The 26,308-nt window shown below is 43.1% G+C and overlaps 1 protein-coding gene across 2 annotated transcripts in view; it reads right to left on the bottom strand.

The window, feature by feature from the left end:
• kirrel3a (kirre like nephrin family adhesion molecule 3a) overlaps positions 1-26,308 on the bottom strand; it is a 196,278-nt gene that overhangs the window by 57,634 nt on the left and 112,336 nt on the right. For both annotated transcript variants that reach the window (XM_066709784.1, XM_066709792.1), the window contains exons 2-4: positions 19,211-19,360; positions 14,101-14,250; positions 314-471 (exon numbers count right to left, since the gene is read on the bottom strand). In XM_066709784.1, the coding sequence (XP_066565881.1) occupies positions 314-471; positions 14,101-14,250; positions 19,211-19,360 (458 nt within the window). The remainder of the gene's footprint in view (positions 1-313; positions 472-14,100; positions 14,251-19,210; positions 19,361-26,308) is intronic.

Here is a 26,308-nt window from a genome sequence, read left to right as displayed (position 1 = left end):
TAGGGTTTGAAGCCTGGAAGGTTTCATGAGCAAAGAGTTCGAGAGTTCATCCACTTTTAATCTGAATTAAACTTAAAGTAATATTCATTCAAAGATTGTGCTGAACCTAATGGGTTCTTGTGAAGGGTATTCTTTGGAGTATTAAATCGATCATCTAATGAACAGGTCGGTCTAAATAGCTTAATGATTGAATATAATGGGCAGCATGTACAAGCCTCTCTTTTTACCTAGGGGTGATTTCCTTGGGAAGCCATTGCCTGGGTTTATTCACGCTGTGATGGTGGCGATTACAAGACAGGCACTTGCCCCTTACCTTGGAGTACATGGCTCCATTGAGGACCTCCCCGTTGCGTATCCAGATGATGGAGGCCGCAGGCTTGGCGTTGTCAGCGTGGCAGGTTAAGTTGAGTGGGTCCCCCGCCCTGAGGCTCACAATCGGACCCCCGTTTATCACTGGGTCATCAGGGGGCACTGAAAGGAGAGATAAGGGAGATGAGTTGGGGGAGGGCGTTTACCGGGCGATTGTGATGCATTCAGTGATCTACAGATTCGCATGAACTTTATGGCTGGATCTCAAGTACTGTGATATATCAAACACGGGCGAACTTTCCTTTGGTGTTCGCGAGTCTGTTATAGATAAGGAAGATGTAGCAATTTGTACAGCAAAACCAGTCCGGCCTGGGAATGATCCGTTGAATCGTGTGCGCTACCGCCGGCGTCTAACGGAGAAGGGGTGGATGAAAGAACTAGGGAGGGATGAGGGAGAAAAAGGACAGAGCGAGAGAGAGATATCGCAGGAGAGCGAAAACAGTCTTGAATTGCACTGATTGCATTCTTTTCTTAAACAAGCACTGATCACCCCAGTTTTATTCAAACTCCAGTGAATTATTGATTGGGCTCTCAGCTCATTAGAGAGCAGATCTGGGGCAGGAGGAAATCAAAGGCAGCAGCAGCTGGCACATCAGCAACCGGGAGAGAAAGAGAGGTGCGAGAGCTTCATTACGTTGCAATTCAAACCAAGAACACCCCCCCCCCCTACCCCACCAGTTGCTCGTTATGCATTCCTCACAGCTAGGGGATTACTGATTAGGCTTTGGCAAATACTGCATTTGTCTCCTAAATTATTTAATCGCGCAGCACAAGGAGCCATGCCATTTTTTAGGTTAACCATTCGGATTCCTAAATAATCCGCTAAGTAGGGCGGTTTTATTGGCTGCGCTGGAAAGTCTGAATACAATTACTGTCTCTCCCCTCCCGACTTAAATTGGTTGAGATGGTGGCAGGACGTGATGCCGCGCTCTCTCTATCAACTGTTGCAAAGCATGTATGCCTTTATTATGACACTGTTAATGTGAAACAACTGCTGACTTGAATTGCGACGGCGGGAACGTGCGAAGGATGAGTCGTTGGATCCGAAACCGCAAGCTCAGCTGTTTGTGGAGAGTTTTCTGAGATGATGGGAGGAAAGTTCTGCTTAGATTTGCAAGTGGTGAACAGATTCCTCCCCCCTTCACACACACAAACTATGACAGACAGACCTGACACCACGTCTCGCACTCGGACCTTTTGAAAAAGTCTCATTATGAAGTCCACGGCAGCTGAAGGGGTGGATTTTGGTTGCTCTGCTCTTCCACTTCTCGTGGAGTGCAGTTGGAGGCTGTGAGCTCTGTCTAATCTAGTTAAGGGAGATGACTCACAGGAGATTATTCACACATTGATGTTTTTTAAAGGAGACAGAGATTTTCCGAATCTTAAGCTGTATTTCAAAGGAATATTTTAGGATTTCAAAATGCTGTATTTATTAAGGTTGGGGGAATGTATTTCTTCTTTCTTTTCCCCCCTTTGCAGTCTTTTTATGTTGGTATAATCATCTCCGAATCAGAGCAGGTTAATGGTTAAGGGATAAGACCCAAATCCTGGGTTTTGATTCCCGTTTTATACAGTAAAGGACTTGTAGAGCATGTAATGACATTGTGCATGAATCTATATCTCTCCCGGCAGAAGCTCTGCACAGTTCGCACTGGTCAATGTGTGAAGATGTCATGGTGTCGTCAGTTGAAGGAAAAAAGAATAAGGAAATATGTAATTGGTGACATTTGGTACAGTTATAGATAAAATCAAGTTGAGAAATTCAGACAGAATCTTAGACACATAAAATATTTTAAAAACGTGTGTGAAAATATCAATTAAGTGGATTAAGTGGCGCATCAGTGTAATATTTAAATTGCTGGAGCTGCCCTGCTGAAGCGATTAGTTTTGTCTACCCCACGAGAAACACCCACTCGATCAAGCGCACGGTGCCTGGGAGTTTCCATCAATCAGACTCATGTGGGCTTGGATTTGCATTCCTGGCTCGATTGTGATAGAGTTTAGATAGCAGAGAAACACGAGATAAATAAATAATGAACTAAACTTGGCGGCGTTAAAAATCATCCCGAAAAACACATGGATGGTCAAATTAATTCAATTAATTGCGTTCAGCAGGCGTTAAGACGCTCCGTGCATCGCTGACAATTAACGCGCTCAGACAACGAGTTTTACATTTTCACGTGTGCGAGTTTGTTCCGTTCTCTGTTCGGAGGCGAGTTCCGATAGCTGTCAGAAAGGGACGAGATGCACACAATCAGAGACACCCCTGCAAAACATCAGATGAACTCAGGAACGGCTAACCTACATACTTGGATGTGTGTGTGTGTGGAGGTATGGATGTTTTCTTGAAGCAGTTTGTTATTTGTCTATTTTGGAAGGAACCCTTTCTTGCAAGGACACAGTAGGGTACGGATATATTTTTGTGGAGAGATGTTTATATGGAGAGCAAACCTGTTTTCATAAAATTGCATTTTAATCTCAGCAATTTTGCCTAATTTGAATATTTCTTTCTTTAAATTATATTATTATCATTCTCATTAACTAAAAAGGGGGTGTATTTTATTATTATGTTTTGATCCAAGGTTATTGATTACATCCATGTTTTGGCCAATCACTGCACACACAGGCTATGATCATCACAATTCCTAAAAACGGTATCTTTGGCTTCATGGGGCTCAACACTATGGATTCTGGGCCAGAGATATGCTGCAATCCTTGAGACTTGGAAGACTGACATTGTCCTCATACTAGAAAGGCTCTAGCTGCCTGACATGAGGCACAGGGGAGAAACGGCAATGCCTGCTGATTTATATCACTGCTCAGTATGGATTCACAGCATTCTGTTACTCTTGGCGAATCTTTTAAATTTTGTCTAGTCTCTATTTACAGCCATGGATGTTTTTCTGTAGAAATATACGTATAAGAGTGTGTGTGTGTGTGTGTGTGTGTGTGGAAACTCAAAAGTGCAAAATTAAGCAAATTCACAGAAATGGAGACAGAGCCAGAAAGACGCCTGCTGCTCCACCAGCGAGGGTGAGACCGGAGGAGACGCACCGAGCCCTGCAGCCCACGCATCTCGGCATCTCTGTGTCAGAAATGAATTTTTAAATGGTCGCTGGATAAATTCAATTAAGAGGGTGCTCTTCTACCAAAGAGGATCGCTTTGACATTTGCTTTCAGTTCTTTGTCTCCACAGGGGAGACCTAGAGAGCTCTCGAAAGATCACCTCTCCGAATAAGCAGCTCCTTTTTGGCTGTCACGAGAGTTGCACACTTGACGTACAAATCCTCCCCTAGGGACCGTCTTGCGATTGTCCGGATGGACTCCGTTTGTCAAAATCAAAAAGCAAACGGAGGGTCCTCTAAATTTACACTGTCCTTTCTTGGGAGCAAATCCTTAAAGAAAACATATCTTAGTTACAATAAGATATACAGCACTTGCTCTATTATGCATCTGTCAAATATGGAAATCCGGTTTGAGGCGCGGAGCAAGACTCTCACAATATAGCGAGATTGACATGATTTATTTCATTTGCGTCCTGGCTTCTTGATACTTTGCATTTTCTATACAATTCCAGCCCATCTCCTTTTCAATCTGCCACCATCAAACCACAGGTGTGAGAGCTTTAATTTGTTTGCTGCTTTGTACTGTAGTTCAGGACACTCGTCACATTTACACCACAAATGTTCTATTCTTTTCCGTCTGAGCTCTCTGGGGTGAAGCTGCCGGGAAATGGTTATGGGACCGATTGAGATATGCATGGACCGGGGATGTGGGAAAGTCACGGTGTATTGACCAAGTAACTATGCACCAAGAATGTGCAGTTAATCCTGTTGATAATCCTGGAAAATCCTTGCGAAAAAAACAAAAAAAAACACCTTGATACCCTAGTCCTAATTTGAATCCCTTTTATCTTGGACAGTAGGGGCTTGTAGACGTTTGCAGTCAGAAGCCAAAGCGCACAAAAGACAGTAAAAAAAAAGAAGATATGCAACTAAAATACAATAAAATAGCTCCTTTTTGCAGTTTCAGGGCTGTGATGGCAGCCTCTGTGCTTCCCTCAGCGTAATCCCCATGTACCTGACAGCAGCATGAAACTTCAGGCCTTAACCACGTTACCAATCATCATTACAGGCCTGTTTGCAAACTCGGCAGACCCTAATGGTTCCAAATTAGCGCTTTACCGCAGCCACTCGATAGCTTTCTCATGAGCTGGTCAGCAGCTCAGATTGATTGTTCTGCTTTAATTACAGGCCTGCTTTCTGGAAACCCTATTCAGTCAAGCTGTGCAGTTGTATTTTGTTTTTCTTTTTCAATCTACATATCTCCTCTCATTATTTCTCTCATATAGATCGAGTCTTTGGGGGAAAGCGCAATGTAATTTAGCATTCAGAGAGGGAAAAACCACACAAAACAAAACAACAAAAAACAACTGATGATCCGCTTTCGTGTAGAAAAACAACACAACCAAAAAGGGGTTTCTTGGGAAATGTGGCACACCTGATAGTATACCTGAATCCACTCTTGGATCGCTTCTCTTGGAATTGCTTTCAAGTGGATGAATCCACTCTTTCATACATTCAATCATTGCATTACATTACAATAGGGTTGCCTCACCAATTACCCCTATCAAGTATACGAGCTGAGTAGTCCTCCACACATACTCCAAACACAGGGGGCAAAGTCCTAAAAATAACTTCCTTACTGTGGAAAACTGACACCATTTGGATGCCACACAAATGATGGAAATAACAGCGGTAACTGTAAAGTAAACCACTGCAGGCGTGTCCGCTAATTTCATTTTCTGTTCCGTTTTTTCCAGTGCTTCACATTTTCAGCTGCCTCTAGAGAGACGGGCCACTTAAAACTGGCCCGGCTCGTCCACCATCAGATGCATTAGCGCATTCCGCTGTACAGATAAGCGATGACACAGGAGTTAATTAAACTAGATTTGCGCCAACGGTGTAACAGACCTCTGGAAGAAATTGAACAAACACCATTTTTGGATCCAAATCTCTAGCTGGACGGGGGGCATATTTTCCAGGAACTGTGGTCAACGAGGACCGCAGACATCTGTGTCATAGAAGATCATTAGAAAAACCAACCCCCTCCAAAGAAAAAAAAACAAAACATAACGAATGAAAATCTGGAAAATGATAACATGACGCAAATTCAGAAGTCTGTGGCGATTTCTGCGATGTTCGTTTGTTTACACACATGATGGATACAATTAAGGCACATTTTAACGGGGGGAAAATCCTAGCTTGTTTATGAGCATCACGACCCTCCATTATATTATAAAGCTGGTATAGCATAATGTGCCGTGGCGTGACCGGAATAAGAGTACCTTCGTTACACAAAATGAGCCCCTACACCACGAAGGAGCGAAATATGTCATTAGGCAGCAGATGGAAAAGCAACTCCAAAAACAAGAGAGGGAAGGAACACAAAAAGAGCTACAAATGGGAAGGGATTCACAGGTGCTTGCGGGGAGTGACTGGGAGAACCGGTCCGCACCGCTTCACGTGTCGAGCAGCACAATCTGCCCGGGTTTCCTGGATCGGCGAAGCTCACGGAAAATCACCACCTGAAAGCGCAGCTCATGATGGATAGGTCCCAAAATCCGTGCAATGTATTGTGACAAGAGACAGACGTGGTTCAGTGGCCCAAATCACAGAAACCTTCAGCACTGTCAAGATGCACCTGTTTGCACTCAATACAATATATGTGCGGCGGCTCCTGCCCGATCTCGAAACCCGTTGGCAGGAAATGCGCGTTATTAAAGCACCGTCTCGGAGTTTCGCCGGCGCCTTTCATACAACGCGTGTAATTCTCCACTCTACACATTTATTTCTGTATTTCCTACAGGGGCTGTAAATCAAAAAGAAGCAGTGGATGCCTCGACGGTGGGAGGAAACGGAAAAGAAGAGAAAAAAGAAAGTTCTAGAATGAAAAGCGGCCGGATTTTATTTGATTTTCTTAAGCTTGGCAAACATATGAAGGAAATTAAAGAGCAGTTGTCTGCGACACTGTGCCAGGTTGGCAGTGACAGATTTCAGGATGCCGGAGATGACTGGCATCTGTTGCAATGCCACATTAATTCCGAGTCAGAATCATCAAATGCTCAGAAGCCATTTCCTTTCGACGGAGAGCTCAGAGAAAGCGGAGTGACACATGTACGCACTCCCCACATGCTCGGAGGCATCAATGGGAGAGACGCCGGCTGTTTTTTGAGATCATTTGATGGCCTAAACACATTCAGAGCTGTTTTGATTATGTAGCTTGATTAAGACGGAGGCCTGCTCAATACTTTGATTCATTCTTTGTAATGGTTTTATTATTATTATACACCTTGCCTACACACATTATGTTATTAGAGAGTAATTCCAATTGTATGTATATGCATCTGCAAACGATTACAAAAAGAAAATTAAGTCTACAAAGGACCGTTTTATTTTATTTATATATTAAAGATTTCACAGAGCGTAATTTCTGTTTTATGCCAGCTGTATTTAAATACAAATAAAAATGAAATGATTGAATACATAAATACATTATCCGTGTGCTTTTCAAAAAAGAAATTGGTTGCAAAGTCATTTCTAAAACCTGATGTAATAACGCCTTTCAAAGGGTTTCTTTCAAATGTATGCATATGTATGCACAAACTGCACGTATGAGAATGCAAATGAAGTGATTGTTACTCAAATGGGGCTTCTTATCTTGATCGGTTGAAAAGAAACTCTTGCTGCATATTTTACCTACCTTTAATTAAATAATAATAGTAGAAACTGTCTACGAAAAATATTTCGCATATGTACAAGAATGTAACAATGTTCAGCTAATGTCGGTTACACTACAAGTTAGTTGGGATAGAGAGGACAATATCAGTTGTGTTTTAGTGAAAACACCAAAAACTGAAAGCTTGTCTCAGTGACACCTTTGTGAAACACTAAGAAAGTTTCACAAAAAACCCTGAAGGCTGTCTGTATCTCTGCTGGGCTTGAATGAAAGAATGAAAATGTACTGAGGTCAAATTTGAACCCAAATGAAAAGCTTGCATTTCTCAGAGAGCATCACAAGAAAGTGAAAAATACAACATTAAACATTCAGCCAATTCCATATTGTGTTGTAGTTTTTGTTTCACAAATGTATTGACAAAGACCTTCCCTTCTTAACCTCCAGGCAAGTGTGGTCCATAAACAATTACTCCACATTTTCAATTAGCTATTCGTCACATTTGTGATGCCTCTTTGAAAACCATTACTGTCTCTGTCGCCACTGAATCACGAGCTCCCATCCCGAGATTTAGAAATGAAAAACAGACGGGGGGGGGGGGGGCACATTACTAACACATTAGAAAACCACTGCAACTTGTGTGTTTTAAGATCACGGTCAGATTCATATTCAAAGAACTAAAAGATGTCCTTCAAGTTAGCGCAACCGAAATCAGGGACTTCGGAAGGAGTGAAACATTTCATTTCCGACTGATATAATCAGGACTCATGTACGAGAAACACAATTTACAGATAAGTGAAGAAAAAATATATTTAAGCATGTGTAAGTCCTTCACCCGGATTGAAACTAAATCAAACCATTTTCATTTCTTCAAAGGGCAACCGCTGTACATTTGCACTGACTTTTAAAGCTGTGGTTAGCCTTTGTGAAAGCACTGCAGTATTAAAAAATTAAATAAGGAGTAGACTACATTTGTTGCACAGAAAGCATGCTGCAGTGAGTGATAAAAATAATGACATGCTCCATCAGGGAATCCATCAATCACCTAACCAAGGATAGAAAAAAAAAATCCAAATATGCATTCAGCTACTGCAACACACTGCTGTACACAAAGTACATCTATGGACCTTGGCCTCTGCAATCCTGGCATGTCAGGGTTTATTTATTTCTCAGGGAAACATTTCCACATTAAAATGCAAGCGGTGGCTGTAAGAGTTAAACAAGATTAAAAATTGTAACATCACCTCCCTTCCGCCTAACACTCTCTAGCGCTGGTTCAAAGACATGATGATGCTACCGCTGATGAATATTACATTTCATTTTGTACAATTGGAAAGTGTTCATCTAAATGTCAGAGGACTGATGCTCACCGGAGATTTAGAAGAGAAGAACCTTCATCAAATTAAAGACAAACATACACGTGTTCGGATGAAACCAAATGAGCCAGAAATTGGAAATTCAATTCCGAGTTTTTTTTTTTCTCATTTCAGGCTCGGTGGATCCCTCATATATGACATGTTTTGCTTTCTAGACTCTCAACTTGTTAGGCATCACATCATACACAAACATATATATATATATATATATAGTGTGTAAAGATAAAACTAGATGACTAAAAATGTGCTGGAAAAAAGGAAAGCCCAGAATTTGAAGTTATTCATTTTATTTTTATTTCCAGCTCAATCTAAGTATTCGTGTGGTTCGCTAATTACCGACTTCTTCCCTTCGCGAAAATAGAAGCGATGTAGGGATGGCCTCGGAGGAAAGGCGGAGATAATCTGACCTTTTTCTCCCGCTTCCCCCCGACAAAGTAAATATTTCCTAATGGGCGAATTTGAAAACTTCAATTACAGAGGAATACTTATGTATGCTTTACATTACTATGCATACCTTTAAAGTGGTCTTTCATCTCCGAGCATCTCTGCAAAGTGAGACGGTGGGTATTAACAAGCAGCGGGGAAAAAAAAAAAAAAAGCAAGCTCCGCAAAAGTGCCGCACATTATTAAAACGGTGAACTTCGTATCGAAAAAAGCAAACTCCTTCACATGTATTTAAAAGCTCTTCAAATGTCAAACACGGAAGATCAATAGAAGCTCTATCTGCAGAGATAGACTCACCTGTAGGAACAGCGAGAGCTTGTGTTCAAGATAAATGTTAGGAACATTGGATACTGGGGGGGGGGGGGGGGGCGAAAAAAAAACCCATAATATCTGATGCTCTCCCAGGTCCATTTAAAAGCAGCGGTGACCTTTTGGTAGCCATTGCTCCTTTCCCTGCAGGTCCAGGTTGTTCATTATTGACTGAAAGGGAGCTGGCAGGTTTTTTGCCTAGCTGAAGGGGATTTCTGGGGCCATAATTAGCCTCTGGGGCCCCCTTTTGGACCTGTGTAACTCCGGGAGCTCATGTTTAATGCAGCCGCCTGGCCGTGTGGGGCTCTTATGATGGTGTTCAACGTTCAAGAGTCTTCCCAAGAGGCTGGTTTCCTCAAGACCCTCTCTTCTCTTCTCTATTTTTAGCAGCAGCGGAGGCAGATTTGTGGTAGTGGAACTGACCCTGGCATCACTCCTCCTTTCTTAAAATTGTGTTTTAATGATGGTCACATGGTCCGAAGACATGGAAGTCACTCAATAAAATGCTTCCAGAGCTCCTAGCTGCTCCAGACTGAGGTCAAGCAAACTTCCTGAAGGTGCCGTCTCTTTATCACGGCGGGGTTGGTGTAAATTTGATGTTCGGTGAAGAGGAAGGTCAGGTTATGTGCCGACATGGGTGTATAATATCCAGGTCTGATATTGATCCGTAAATTTAAAGTTGTATCCTACATGGGCATGCTATAAGATGAAAATAAATAATCCACATTTTGCTGAGGGGGTTTTCATAGGAAATAATTAGCCTCTGGGGTATCCACATGTACTGTAATGACCCCTCATTACAAAGCCAATTCAAACGCGTACAAATGTGGGGAATTAGTGTCATGGAAATTGGAGCGGCATACAAACTCAGACTCTCATCAAGTACAGGTGCTTTCAATTAAGTAGGGCAGTGGTTAAAAAGAGCCTGAAAGAGGTCAGAGGGAGATAAAGATCGGGCAAGGATGCCGAAAGCAGAGGACAAATGTTTTTAGACTTGGAAACATGAGTGAACGTGCATGTTTAGAGCAGGAGTCTGTACTGGTGGTGCTGAGATTGGAGAGCCTGAGTTTGGTTGCTGGTCCGAATGCTGTCTGCAGACTGACCGTTGTTCGTGGTGCTGTCACTTGGCTGGAGCCAGACACCGAAGACTGCGGATTCAGGAAAGTAGAGTTCTCTTGCCAATTTTGATACAGGACAACTGGAAGAACAAGACCTTCGTGAGCCTGGAGTGGAGTTGGTCAGCCTTGAGGGTACAAGAGCATCAGCAGCAGTCATCAAGCAGAGGGCAACTGGCAGAGCGAGATTCGGGACAACCGGCAGAGGAAGACATCAGTGAGCTTAGAGTGGAATTGGCCAACCTGGAGAGAGCTACACCATCAGCTGCCGGGTCATCAAGTGGAAGTTTGCAAGCTCAGACTTCATTTTTATCCAATAACCAGTATTCCTACTACTTGGTGGATTGCACAATGACAGCACTCATCTTTGTCTGGTGAGACCCATGCAGGAACTCCAATCAAAGGGGAGAGGATTGTTTGAATCAGGAGGGACTCTGGCTGTGGTACTGGGGAACCCCAGCAAAGAAAATAATGTTTCACTATCTGTAAGATTGGATTTACCAGTTTCATCTGGGAGTTTAGTTCCATCTATAAGACTGGCTGTGGTACCTGGAGAACCCAGCTTGGAGATCGTCCACGAGGATCCAAGTCAAGTGCAAAATGCTGAAGCACGACAAACTGCAGGAAGACTGCTTCCTCCAGACTGGACAAAAGACTACATTTAGTCAGTCCAGACACCTTGTATGGTTTAACTGTATCCTAAAAGCTCCTCTTTAGGCTATTGTATTTTATATTACTATTTACTATAGAAATAATAGGGTTGTTTGGTAATCGCCTATATTCTTTATTTAGTAGGCATTAGCTTAATCTGTGGGGGTTGGGTGAGATAGTGTAGGTCAGTGGTGTTTCTTTATATTGCTTTATTGGGTGGTTCTTTTATATTGCTTTGTGTATTTATTGGTTGCCTTATGAGTGAGTGGTATGGTTTATTTAGATTACTGTTAAGTTCCCTTTTGAAGTGTGGGGTGGTTTTCTTATGACTTGATGTGTACTGTGACTTGTATTGAGTGAGGGTTAGAGACTGCCTCTGACCTTGCTGTTTTCCCCATAACCCAGGTATCCCTTTCTATTTTTTTATGGTGTACAAATAAATGACTTTTTATAAACTGTTATCTGGCATTCTGTACTTTTTAACTGAATTTATATAGTAAAATTGGTCTCCTTCTGTTTTGGTTTAATCCTGTAGCCTGGACCTTACCGGGTATTAAAAGGTGGTGTTACAGCAAATGGATACTAAACATTAATACCTCAAAAATTATGCACTGTTCTGAGCTTCTGAGGTTAATAACCACATCGAATGGATCCCAGTTCAGACACCAGGGGAAATTAGTTTGTATCTGTCTGGTATCTGAGTCAACTAATAACAGACATGCAACCAAGCTGGGGAAAGGACCACCGGACGCTTGTGAACATTTTCAGTTTGGGGATACGCGAGACAAAATCCTTGTAAACTTATAGAGAAGTTTTCACCCACAAATAAATAAATGGAAGTTTCAGAACGTAAGGTTTTGAAAACAACCAAAACATTTGAAAAACTGAAATTCTTCACAGGTGAGGGTTTCATTTAGATTTAATTAACTAGCATTCTATAATATTTAAATTAAAAGGCAGGGTTTTAACAAAAATAAATGTTCATCTCCAGTCTGAACCCCACAGGATTTAGCTAACAATCATTAGCTGCAGACTTTAACTCTACATGTCCTATAATGTCAATTAAATCTTAACGAGTTAATGTCGCTATTGCAGGCTCATTTATGACACTCGATATGAAGTGTCAGCCAAAAAACAGGGCAGGGCTTCACAGTGGCAGAGCAGGTATTAAATTAAGTGGTATAAAGAGATTTTAAAAAATGCTATTCAGTGCCAGCAGTTCTCAACAAGTTTGACTTTTGCCCCCGGAGAAAACCCAGGTATCTCCCATCTCCTCTCTCTGGCAAGTGTCTTGGACATCAGTTTAGATGCCCCTGTAGAAAGGCAGCAAGCAACAGGCACAGTTTTTCCACCGGAGAGACTTGATTGGAATTGATGGTGACAATCTGCATGCATACATACATTTTATTACCTTACTTGTTCAATACCACTGTTGCTTTGTCTTCCGCTTTCAAAGTAAACCCGTTAGCCTTGGATTAAATACAGAGATAATGGCGAGAGCTCGGAGGCTCAGCGAGAGGGTCGTTTATCTTCCCCCAACAGGAGCAAAAAATAAAAACTAATTGTCCCGTAGTTAATCATTTTAATGGAAATTAAACAACAAACCTCCCTTGCTTGCTTGCTTTTCAATAGCAGCAGCAGGAGCGTCGGATTTTGCCGTAACTAATGCGGAAGAAAGTGATGAACTGAAGTGTGTCACCTATTAATTCACCTTGGAAAAAAACAACAACACAGTGTGGTGGAAAATAAAGAAATGCATTAATAATGATGATTCCCAGCCTCTGCCATTTATCTGCCACATTGCACAGATCTGGACACATCAGGTGACTGTAGTTCGTGCAGTGCATCCATTGGCAAATATCAGCTACCCAATATAAAATCCACCATTATATTTTTGACGGGAAAGCTAAAAACAAAAGTGTATCCCTATCTGAACTCCAAGTTGTTTATTTGACATCGAAGTAACAGAAGACTTGGGTGGAGAGAAAAAAAGCACCATGGAAAGTAATATTAGTAACATTAACTGCCAACCATGGGATTGTCCCGACTTTCAGAAATATAAAGAAGATACTAATGATCAATTCATTGGCGTGGAGCATGCTGAAATGAAATATGTCGGCTTCTAATTTGTCTTCCTCTCTCCTCCCCGACCACTGCTTTCCCCTACAGATCATTAGTTTCACTTTTCATTAGGGGAGATCAATAATGCAGCACAGCCAGGCCGCGCCGCCAGGCCACGCTCCGGCGATCCTGCCCACACGCTCCTCCGGTCACTGCCTCGCTTGCTTATCCCCCTGCCCTCCACTGCCGGGGAGGGAAGAAGGGAGAAACTGAAACCAAGAGGGAGTGCATAAGAAAAGCCGATGGAGAACGCGGGTCCTGTAATTACCTTTCGCAACGAGGGTTTAATCCAGGCAACATCAGTTAGGGCTCATAAATAATGCGGTTATGATGCAGGGAGAATGTTTGTGAAGACTAATTTGTGGGAAATGGCAGTGAAACTGTGGATACATTTATTATGTGAGTCACTCGTCTATGGGTCACCGATGGAGCAATTAAATCACCTTATGGAGCACTTGAATAAGTACGTTGATTTTTGAGCTAAAGAGAGGTCTCACTGTTAATTATTTTGTTGTTGCCAGAGACATTTAAGAAATAAATGTTGAATTCATGTTTATCTGTATTACTGTAAATTAACTCATTGGCTTTTGCTTTAAATGCTTTTGAAAGCTGTTATGGCTTCCAATTTTAACAGTGAGGTGCTTAATCAAGGAGGCAGGTCATAGTCTGTGCTCTGCTATACGTCAGGTTATGGGAAGGTCAGGCGCTACCAACATCACTGAAATAACCTGTTATTGTCGATTGGTCTGACAATGTTTCCATCCTGTAGGATTTGTGTATTGATTTCCTGCAGATGTGCTAATATCCTGTATATATAATATCTCTGGTAAACACACACACACACACACACACACACACACACAAAACGATTCCATTTGTACCAAACTCAATAATTAACTCCGAGGCTGGAGGTCGTGTCGCCCAGACTGCCGAGCGGTGAAGTGTGTCTGAGTGCGTCTGAGTGCGTCTGAGTGACCTACCCAGCACGGTCAGCCGGGCGGGGCGGGACCTCATGGCTGCCTGGATGGCCTGACACTCGAACACGGCGTCGTCCATCAGCTCCGCCCTCTGGATCCGCAGGTGGTGCTCCCCGGCGCTGTGATCGCCCACCACCGAGTACCGGGGGTAGCCTGCAGACACATGGAGAGAACACGCTGTCAGTCGCCCACTTCAAGGTGCATATGAAGGCCTGGGTGTCCAATTCGCTTTATTCTAATGAGCACGTCTTTATTCCAGATCAGCAGGGACACACGCACCCGGGGACACAAATGGAAATTGGGCTTCAAGGCATTCAAGACAGAAAACAGGAGACACTTCTTCACACAGAGAGGCGTCACAATCTGAACAAACTCCCCAGCGATGTGGTAGAAGAGACAATTTGGGAACATTTAAAAACAGACTGGATAGGATCCTTGATCACTTAGTTATTAATGGACATCAAACGGGCATGAGCATCACATGATTTCCTGTAGAATTAATGTCAAATGTATATGAATTAAGACTCATTTATTCATATGATTTCCATTAATAAACTCTATATTAATCATGGGCAGCCACATATTCTAAAACAGCACTGACACATATATGGATATACACATTTCTTGCATAGTAACAAAACAGTACTTGGGACAACGAGCTGTGATTGCATCAGAAATACAACGATAAAAGATTTACAGTTTAATAATACAAACAGACTGGTCTTTTTACATGGCACGACGGCTTTACTGCTGGAGAAAAAATCCAACGGCTGTAAAACATTGAAAATTATGGTGCCAGAATCTGCATTGGCTGGAGTGCCTCAATGAATTTCCTTCCCCTTTTGTAGACATAAGGGGGACTTCTAATTGATTTCTCTCATGAATGTGAAATGGGTTGAAACCAACACGCGCTGGGCTAGGCCGGTTCCTCTCTGATTGTTTAAGGTTTTTATGAGTGAAAGATGGCAATGCTTACACTGGCGATTTAGCAGATCATATTTCATTACTGGCTAGTGCTCTGAACCTGTAATATTTGATTGAATAATGAATTTATATCTTGTGTGAGGCGCTGGCAAATGTAATGGATAGATCTAGCAACATGTACATGTCTAATTGTGAGAAAGGATCAAAACCATCCTAAAACTCAGCACAAGCATCAGTGCAATTACCTAGAACTGCTTGAAAATAGGCTTTAGACTATTGACTGTGCTCCTAAATTCACTCCTTTTTATGGCTGCTTTACCATGTTTGTGAGTGCAAATAAACTGGAACACAAGTTATTGCCAAACACATAAACACAACTTCCATGCATGTCCAGTCCAGTCAATAATTATATATATATATATATATATATATATTATTGACTTAATTATTTTCCTAGATTAGATTGCTTTTAAGTCCTCTAGTCTGACCATGAGGCCAGAAACCTAAATTATCATGCATGGCATCATTGAATCCTATTCACTTTAAAAATCCCATGAAGCACCACTCATTTTCCCATTGAGGGACGAATTAGTGCCCATAACAACACTTGATATTTCATTATCCTAGAAAGTGCTTATATATAAATATATATATTTCCCCATGGTAATGTGTGGAAAATGAACAGAAAAATTGAGAAACAAGAATATCTCAACGTGACGCGACACATTTATCTGAAATGCTCAAGAGGAAACAGACGGAAGGGAGGAATGCATCTCTCCTTTAGTGCCCTATTCAGATTTTATTTCCGATAGATCGATTGTTTAGGCAAACAGCATTAAAAGTACCGGTGTGAGTGCAGGTCATAAAAGGTCAGACTCTGGTTTAATAGAGGAAAGATCAAACTTAACTGCACACAGTAAATAACATTAATGACCATTGATTTTGTATAAAATACCATGGTTTATTTTGCCAGGGAGAGATCAATTGCATCTCTACATCATCTATAACCATTAATACACAACTGGACACGGTTCATTTTACAGCAGAGGGGAGCTTATTAACACCAGAATCCCAGATGGTGCAAATATATATTGCCCCAGACACGCACACCACTGGCCATTCAACCATTAGCATTCATAATGTCCAGCCAGACGCGTATCTTGTAATTCTACTCTTAGTATCAGCCAGAATTTAATTAACGGTCAATACATGAGGCTTCATATCGAGGGGGGCTATACTAAATCAAAGCAGGTCCCAACTTTGCCGGGATAATAAATTATCATTATGGCACAGTCGTGTTTGTGTGTGTTGTTTGTCTTTGAATTCAGCCTCTCTGAAACAATGCATCGTGTTAAAGAACAGTAAATAAAGAATATAAAACATTTTTTAAATACTATTTGGCTCATCACAGCGGGTGCCTATATTCACAGCCTCGCTCTGTAGTCCTTATCTGCACGCCGGGCCATTTATGGAACAAAAAGAAGTGTAATTCCTGCGATACAGTCAATTCTGGAGATTACAGGCAAATAATTATTTTAATCAGACTCAGGACGGTGATATATTTCTGTAAGTTCTGGCTAATTAAAAAAAAAAAGACAGAAAAGGAGAGCACATACTCTCATATTAATTCTCAATTAGCATGATCAAATAGCCCTGGCCACGGCACGCCATTAATAATGAGTCCTTACTACATGGCATAATGGAAACCTCTAACTCGTTACCTCTCTGTAACTGTGCTGTCCACACCGACCGTGTTCTCACAGGGCTCTCAACCCAAGTCCCAATCACAAGCCAGGATGGAGTTGGCCTTAAACAACATCGTAACACAACTGCACAATGTGAGTGAGTCCCAGAGCTCACAAGATGTGTTACATAAAAACCCCCATGGGTCTTAATGAATTCCTAAAGACACGGCGTGTCACCGGTAGCAAATGATGTAAAATGGCCCCATTAAAGGTAATGAATCCATCAAAGGGGGGAATGGATTAGTCTTTATGGTAGATCAATAGCAGGGAAATGGTATCGAATGGTGCCGGGGATGGTGATTTATTCCACAGCAGAAAAGTGCCGGCATCTTACTGACACATCAATGGAGGGAAATGGGAAGCAGCATTGTCATGAGTGGTGGTTAATTCTAGGATTCGAACATGAATGGGAGAGTAGCGGCAAGGAAGGGACCGGTGGGCGATTGTGTTAGATAAAGGACAATGTTTTATATGGCGGTGCTCTTAAAGATGATAATAGTGTACAAGGCACATCATGTGACACTCATTAGCGTTATTGCCGAGGCCTCCAAACACAACGTCCATGGCGTTTGCGTATCGATGCGACGAGAAATAGAGATTATCCATTCTGCCGATTTAGGCCACAACACACTTCGTCCAAGGATTGCGGCAGAGTTCCTGCCTTTGCTGTTAATTCAACGAATAAGAAAAACCAAACAAAGGAATAGAAATGTATGAGGAAATAGGAGAGAATTAAGCTCTTCTGTCTTCTGATTTACTTCACAGCTTCCTTGATTCATTTTGAATAATCAATATTATTAGTGTTTTCCAAAATGGCAAACACCCCACGGCAGAGAAAGACATTTAACAATCTGACACTCACAGCAGCTGCACTGAATTGAATCTGAATAGATTTGTTGGGGGCTATTTTTTTTAATACCACTACACTACTTATATTAAGGGGTAGTTCAGTATTTTCAAATAGTAAGCCATGCATGAAATACCTTAATTAATATCAGAATATATATTCGGAGAAGCAGTATTTACAGAATTCAATGTACTATATGTTAGATGCAGTTCTTACTTCAGATTCTCTCCGAACAGCCTGCGGTTTATTTTAACAACATCTTTTCCATTCTGAGTTCAACGTGGCAAATTTAAATCACAATCACTGCCTTGCACACATTACAGCCCAAGAGTTCATTGTCATTCACAAAAGCCTGCGATACCTGGCCCAGCATTGATCTGCCATAAAGTGTAATTTATTTCATCGTGGAGGTGCACCGAGTTCGGCCTTGCGCTCTCACCCACTGCCATTAACTGCCTCTGATACGCCATAAAGCGCCATTCGTTTTACCACAGAGGGATTTGTTAAACTTCACTCGGGTCAGACACTCAGAAGCATTTACTACCATTAGCGGACAGTGGCTGCCTATATCGCTCGGCTTGATAGATGTTGGCGGGGTAATCGAATGGATTTAATTGTACGTTATCACCCTTAGAGGCCTAATTAAAGTGTGGCTATCAAAGGTAGACGGAGAAGCCGGACTCTCCACTTCGGGGCTGAGGGCAAGCACACACACAAACACACACACACACACACCCGGCATCCTCCACGGATTGTGTGGTTCACAACAGGCAGGGCTTTCTGAGGCCCGAGTCAGCCGGAAACAATTCAGGTTGGATTAGACGGCATCTATTTTCATGTGCCACGTTAGAGCGCACTCTGAGGGCTAATAAGCTCGGTGATGGCATCCCCGCGCGCGCAGATTTGCAACATTTAATGGTAGGGTTAATGGCCTCGTCATTATTAATTCAGGTCTACCAGACACGGGACATTTTGTGCAGGCTTATTGTAATCCAAAATGTGATGGAAAACAGAGACATTAAAACAAAAAAAAACTTTTACTGTCAGTCAGGGCAACAGATGTTCAAATTAAATGAAGTCAGCTCTCAAATCTCTACATGGCTTACAATTATTTTATATATTTAACAAATTATTTATTTCGCTCCGCTACAAGTCGAAAACACTGTAAATATTTATGTGCAAAGGGTGATAAAAAAGCAGTCGTTTTATACAGATATTTATCATCTGCTATGAATATGGATTAGATGCCACTTTTTTGTGGGGGAATCTGCAGGCTACTGAGATGACAACACAGCAGCAAGCGTTTCTCCAAAGTAGGCAATCAAGGTAATTATATGACTGGCATAGTTAGGAGCTTGCATTTTACATTATTTACAATATAAAAACACTTAAAAAGCTGACAAGAGGTTGCTATCGATTTCCCTCCATGGATCTCCTGCAGCCGGGAAGAGTCATACATGTGTCAATTCATTATCGTTGTGCCAGAATAATAATCAGTCTTTCCACATTACATTTCTGTGATAACAATATCAAGTCAGATTTTATAGAATGAAAAGAGTGACAGAAGAAACAAAAACACAAAGGAAGTGAGGCCTACCTGAGAGGTCCCTGCCCACTCCCAGGGCTAGGCCGTCCTTGATCCACAGTACGATGCCATGATAACCCGGGATGGCACAAGGCAAGGTCACCGGCTGCCCGGCCACCACCACCAGGTCCTGAGGCTGCTGGGCAAACATGGCGAGAACTCCTGAGGGCAGAGGAAACAGAGATACTCATCAGAAACAGGAGCATCGTGGATGACCTACAGTACCCACCTCCCTCGAACCACGATCACCTTAACAGACGAAAAAGCAAAACACGATTGTCAAGTACTGCGCTGTCGGGTAGCAGATTGAAGGCCGGGCACGTGCTTTGCATATGAGTCGGTCACTTCTTGGTTTTGCTGTTTGGAGGGTTTAGTTTCCAGAGTGAAGCAGAATGTGTTAGCTCTTACATTGCAAAAAATAAAATGTGACAAAGGTGCCGAGTTCACTCTCAAATAGACCATGACCACCCTTTTTTAGTGGTCTGGTCCTGGTTGGTTTGAGCTGCATCCTGGTGTGATTCGGCACTATCTGACGTTTAACTTCTAACTCCAAATGAACCACCCTGCACTTCGACAACCGCCGCACCATAGGTGTGAAAGGGCTCCTTAAAGGTGTGCCGCTTTACAACAACAGGGAGTTAGTTCTCCTGTGTCCCCAGTCATCCCAACTCACCCCCACACACCCCCACCGCAGCACACATCAATAGATTTATCTCCTGCAGAAAGTGTAATGCGGTGGGGTGCTTTTTGACAGCTGCGGACCCCACTTAGTCTGGGGGCCGTGAGTGCCTGCTAATGAAAGGTATTGGCGGGGGCTCTCAGGGAGAGGCGCTGCTGACACGCACACGGACAGTGGTAAAAGCTTTTCCACAGCGCACAGGGTAAACAGACCCCTCTCCGGTACAAAAGGAGGAAACAAAAGCAGGGGGGAATTGAAGTCCTTTGTGAAAGAAAAACCAGCTTTCAAAATCTAATGTGTCTCTCAGAGGTTGTTGCCTTTATCCGAGAGTCACCGGTACCACACTATGATATTGAAAGCACAGGGTGAAAGGGATTTATTGGATTCCTGGATTTCAAGTAAATTGTGTTTAACAGCAGACACAACGTGCATTCTGTTCTTCTTTCTTCTTTTTGCGATAACAGCTCGCGCTCTTTCCAAGCTGAACAATGGATTTGGGGAACTAATTGTTTTCAAAATCCTGAAGGGCCAGATTTGTGCATCACCTTCGGACTGTGGCTGAAATGTCACTGTGTTCCTTTTCCTCTTCGGTTTTGCATTTTACTTTTTCCTAACTCCACGCAGGTTTAATAAAGACATGCATTTGAAAGGCAGGGTATCTATCAACAGCACTTCCAAAATACACTCCTCCAATTATCAGTTGAAAGCCATATGCTCCTCAGTATCTCTGAACTATTCCAACACGAATCTGTTCAATTTGTGAGTAGGTGTAATCTACCCAAAATGGCATGTTTAAAAGTCTCAACAGGCATTATGCAAGACAGGCAGTTAATGCAGTATAATAATACCTCACACCATGCCTAATAATAGTGCATCCCTGCACTGTGCACCCATACTTTACTCAGACTTTAATCTGTACATTTCTCGCTTTAATTCAATGTATGTATTATATGTATTCAAAAGGTAATTGTTCAGATTTTATGTATACTATATATACACATATATGCCCTACTTTAATAATTAGATTTCTCAAGTTTGGAAAAATCAGGGAAGTGCAACTGAAGCCTACACAGCAACACAGTCTCTTTTTGTGTTACCTCACCAAGTGCCCCATTCTCCAAATCCCGCGGATACTGATTGACGGCTTGTTAAAGGTGGAAGGGATTGTATGGATTCATTTATAAAGATTTCCCTTACAAAGCTGGCATCATCTCCACTGGTCCATTATTAAATCAGCATGTAATATGATTGTTTTTTTTTTTTTTTCTTTTGGTAAGCTCATATAGGGCTATTCATCTACTTCGCCGATCTCCGCCGGCATGTTTTGTGGCGCGATCACGTTGTGTTCAGCTATTGCTATATTATGCAGACAGCCTTGCTAATGCCCCACAAGAGGACTTTGTCTTTAGTGCGCACATATTCCCAGTGAAGCATCTCGACACATGTCAGATCAACCTGCACAATTATACAAAACAAAGATGGCTCCATGCACCGAGATAAATCAGACCTGTGGAAAGCAAAGCAGGGGGTGACGATCTTGGGAGGAATATGACCCCCCACCCATTAGTATCCATATTATCAACAAAGTATACCTGCACCACTAATTGATACATAGCTGAAGTCATCTCTCTACACAAAGAATGAACCCCCCACCCCGCCTTCTCCTTCCCCTGGAAATCCATTTTCTCCTTCATGTCAGACCCCCCTCCTGTCACAATAACAAATTAGACGGATTATGATGATTTCCTCCAAGGTTGCTACAGCCTTCCCTCCCCTTGTGTCAGGTCTCCCGCTCTCCTGTAATTATTACTACAGAGCCCTGGATAATCATTTTGATTATCGCTAACAGCTAATTAGAAAAAAAAAAAAACACACACACACACACACAGAATAAAGCACAAAGCCAGACCTCCTTCTGTGAATACAAATACTGGTGCCTTGTCAACTTCCACCTCATTCTTTGTTCCCTCTGTTTCTTTTGCTTGATATCATCAGCGGTATGAGTGACCATAATAAACAACCAATGAGACTGGAGAAATACATCAGAGTCCTTGTGTGTCCCCGCAGGGAAGGAAGGCTTATTGACTCTTGTTAAAGGGGGAAAGAAAGTCTGCTTCTTGTCCTGATAAACTACAGAAGGCTGAGCAATTGAGTCCATCCAAAAGAGAAGTAACGGGCAAGAACCAACAGGCCAAAAAACAACCAACCACCCAATCAAACAAACACACAGGCAAGATGAGAGAGAAGAACCTCAGGATTACCTTTAAATATCAGTATTTTTACATATATTGGATTGGCTGCTGAACGCGTTAGCTGACAAGGTGCTGATTTCTACTGCTTCGAGGTAATTTATTTTGAAATTCCTTGCTTTGATACATTTATCCACATGTTCTGAGGGTGAGCAAGCAAAATGCATCATTATATTGATTTTTGTTTGAGTTTTTTTTGCAGGGAGGGGTCAGAAGTGAATTGTAAATAGCCTTTTCGCAGCCAGCGAACACAGAAACACATTGTTATCAAGTCGGAAGCACTGCCCAAGGGGGAGGGGTTTCTGCGCACTTCTGTAGGAACCCGATCGAAACGTCACTCTATCAAAGCTGCCATTGGCCCCTGCGCGCGTCACTCAGAACAGGTCCCTTCCTGTTCTATAGAACGAGACGTCTGCGCAGGTTCGTCCTCTTTTGCCATTTCGTTGGACCCGAGAACGTGAGCTGTCTGTGTCTTGTTTGTGCGTAAGACCTTACCTGTCTTTTCTGTATTCGGGTGGCTGGCTTCACGGCTGTGTTGTTCACCACTGTCTTCACCACTGTGTCTATTTGTTTTTGTGTTAGTTATTTAATAGCTATCCGATTCTGTTCCGTCCGCGCACCGAGGCTCTGGCTGCGCTTTCAGTTTCGGTTTTTCGAAAACAAATAGAGCCTTTAAAAATAAATAGTTGTGTCTATATAGTGCCTTATATATTCCGACTGCTTGCTGTGTTTTTTTTTTTTTTCACAGGCTTTTCCCTTCACAGCAGGAGTGCTAGCAGTGGCAGTAAAATCTGAGGCCCGGCTGCCCCGGAGCCTGAACACCTGGTGGCCCACTCGACTTGAGGCGGTTCTACAGGTTGGACGTGATGGAACCGGTCGCTTCCATTGGGAACCCGGTGTTGGTTTCAGTTGAGCCCCAGTAGCCCACGGGCTCTGGCTCTTGATTCGTCTTCCCAGTCTGCCCCTGTTTAGCGCACACTGCATGGAGCAATTTGAACCGTGTTTTTCCCTCCCACCGTACTATGCCTTCCAGTCGAAACCCACGCGAGCTGCTCCTGGACTTGCTGACAACCCTGTGGATGTGTTCCAGGGTCTGTCATGCGGCCTCCAGGTATGTTGCCGCCCTGTATATGGTTCGTTCATTGTTACATTGTGTTGCGGTGGCGCATGTGTCTGTCCTGTACCCCGCTATGTGTATATATTGTGTAAACAGCAGGTCTGTGGCTCCGTCCTTGATTAGTAGACTGGAGCATCACTGCTGTTGTTCCCAGCTGATGGCGCTCGAGCTGTTCTCGTTGCCTCGCTGTGTATATAGTTCCTTGGTCAGCAGGTCTGTGGCCCGCTCTGGCTATGTTACGCCATGGAGCAGAGGACCACTGCTGTTGTCCTCCAGCGGAGGGCACTTTGAGCTTCTCCAGTGCCCCGCTGTGTACATAGTTAATTTATTCACACGGTAAGAGCTGTAGTTGCCCTGCATTAGCTGTGATATTCGGCAGGCGTCAACTGCTCCTGTGTCCCACGTGTGTCACATGAGCCGGCTCCTGCGCAACGTGATGTATAGAGTTCATTTGTGATGACATTGTACAGCTGGTGTGGCCTCGCTCCTAGCTGTGCTGGTAAAGCCAGCGGCCACAGCTCTGATGTTTTGTGTGTGGCGCACGAGCTGGCTCCTGCGCCCCGTGGTGTATACAGTTAATTTGAACAACATTGTAAGTTTAACAGCAAAGTGGAGCTGTCTGCTCTGTACTGGTCAGTTGAGCAAGGATGCTCCTGTGACGATTGACAGAGTGATGTTTTGATCGGATTCCTACTGAAGTGCGCAGAAACCCCTCCCCCTTGGGCAGTGCTTCCTTTTTTAGATAACCAGGATTGCATCCACAACATATCGATAGTAATCCATTTCTCTCTTTTCGGTCCTGATCAGTGCCATGGCAGTCCGTATATTCGAAGACGGTCCAGTCACGCTTGCCCCTTGGCGGGCCGCTGTGGCTACTAAGGGGAAATGAAACACAGAGGCTCCGGGCCTGACTTTGTTTCCATGACGCAACTCTTCCCACCTCCGCGACAGGCTGTGAATCACGGGCACCACCTGGCCGGGTGAGTTGACCAGTGAAATCAAGGCAGGCTTAGTCATCTGCGATTCACCCACTCAGATGGCAGACTATATGTAGGTCACCCGGAGACAAAAACATGCGGGAGTATGGGATGTTGGGAGTTGGTGTGCGTTGGGGGTTGGGGCTCCTTGTGAGACAGAGAGAGCAGGCAGGTTAGGTGAAACGCACCCAGCCTTGATCAGTGGGGCTGCTTGTGAGCGCTAGTCACATCTGCCTCGTTTACACTCCAGTGGCGGCAGCCCTCGTCGATAGCAGGGCCGGCTTGCTTGCCCCTCGCTTACCTTCTCAACTCCGAGCAGCCACAACGCATCAGAGCACGGTGCTCGACCAAGTGAAAACAACAGATTTATTTTTCCTTTTCTGTCTTTTTTTTAGTATGACGAAAGAGTTGATAACAGCAGATGATCAGAACTTACAACCTATATTGTGGTGATGCTGATGGAGGTGGAAAAAAAAAATAGGCCATTTGCATCTACCGTACTTTGACATATCAGCCTAGTGCCGTTGATTCTGTTGCAGCTCAGGTGCCGGCAGATTGGCATGCAGAAGTCCCTTTTAATGACGCTTTATTAACCTCACTAATGGCAAAGGAGAATGATCCTTGAAAATGTCTAGACAAAGCAATATGCTCCGAGGGGAAGGGGGGGCTTGTGTGTAAGCAGCTAAGTAGTTTGTGCACACAATTGTGCACCTGAAGTTCATTGGTTCAATTTGTAATTTCAGATAACTCGAAGGTGCTTTATCTAATAGCACCAGCTCTTTGTGTGCATGTGGGAGGGATAGGCTGTTTAGTCAAGTAATTATCGGAATCTGTCCCATCTTCCATTGTGCGTATGTATATGTGTGTGTGTGCGTGCAAGCGTGCTGTGAAAAGCCCCGCTTAGTTTATGGATAATCTTTATCTACCAGTATGATGTGTCTGTGAGGATGCGATTCAGCACAGATTAGACCCGACTGGAAATGTCCTTGCCTTCCCACTGCAGGGTGGTGCTCTGTGATGTTTGCTGAAGGGATATTCTGTCCTAAGTCCAGCTACAGGGGGCTCATTATTATAAGCAGGGGAAGGGGGCATTGTGTTTGGTTTAGAGATTATTGGTATCCGAACCATTTACCCGCCTCTAAAGTGGCACTGTGTTGGCTACAACAGTGTACAGGAATTCAATAATAAAAATAGAACTAATAATAACAATAATTATCTGAAGAACATGCTCATAGTGCTGGGATTTGAATACTTAATTTCACCGGTTAGGTTGATCAGTCCAAGCACTCGAAGCACGTCGTCTAATGGAACGACTCTTGGATTCGGCTTTGAACCCGCTGAATGATGCATGTGTTTGTGTGGTGATTTCCAGCGTACAACCTCTGCACCGCCTTGTTCACCATAATTAATATATTATCTGTACCCCGTTGAGCCTAATTGCCGAGGTGCCGGTGACATTTGCGTCTGCTCAAAATGTTTAGAAGCAATCCTTCTAAACGGTGGCCTACGAATAAACAGCTCCTTCCTTTTCTCCAACAAAGCACTGAACGCACCATTTAACACTACCTTGAGTTTCACTGTTCTTGTCATGTGCTGTTGACATCTGAGCGGGGAATTTCCTCCAGCATGTGCACCAACTGTTTTGTGTATATACGGCCAAGAGATGCTGCTGAGATTGCAGACACCCCCCAGATGAACAAGTGAGCAGGTAGTGCAATAAAAGGGGGACTTTACTGTAAGGGTGCTGAACCCCTGTGGGTGCTTGCCCAGAGGCTTAATTGGTTGATTGCCCATGCACGACTAATGTGGCATTTCAGGTCTCCTCATTGGCTGGCCAATTAGTCAATTAACAGCTTGGAAAAGCACCCCGCTCATCAGTAGAGGAAAGAGACGGTGAGGTACTGGAGGAAAGCCTGAATTTAGGTACTTTTTGTTTTTTGTTTGGTGTGATTTGTTATTTCAAGACCACATGCCAATAGTTTTTTTACTTTCCTTTTCTTTAAAAACTTCAGTTTTGCCTCCTGGGTGTGTGCTCCCATTGCATATATACATTTAACCAACAAACACACCAATAATCAGTCTTTTCTT

Source organism: Amia ocellicauda, chromosome 1 (genome assembly GCF_036373705.1).
Source record: "Amia ocellicauda isolate fAmiCal2 chromosome 1, fAmiCal2.hap1, whole genome shotgun sequence".
Lineage (NCBI taxonomy): Eukaryota > Metazoa > Chordata > Actinopteri > Amiiformes > Amiidae > Amia > Amia ocellicauda.
Note: the sequence above shows the minus strand (reverse complement) of the source record. Positions and strands in the feature narration are given on the sequence as shown.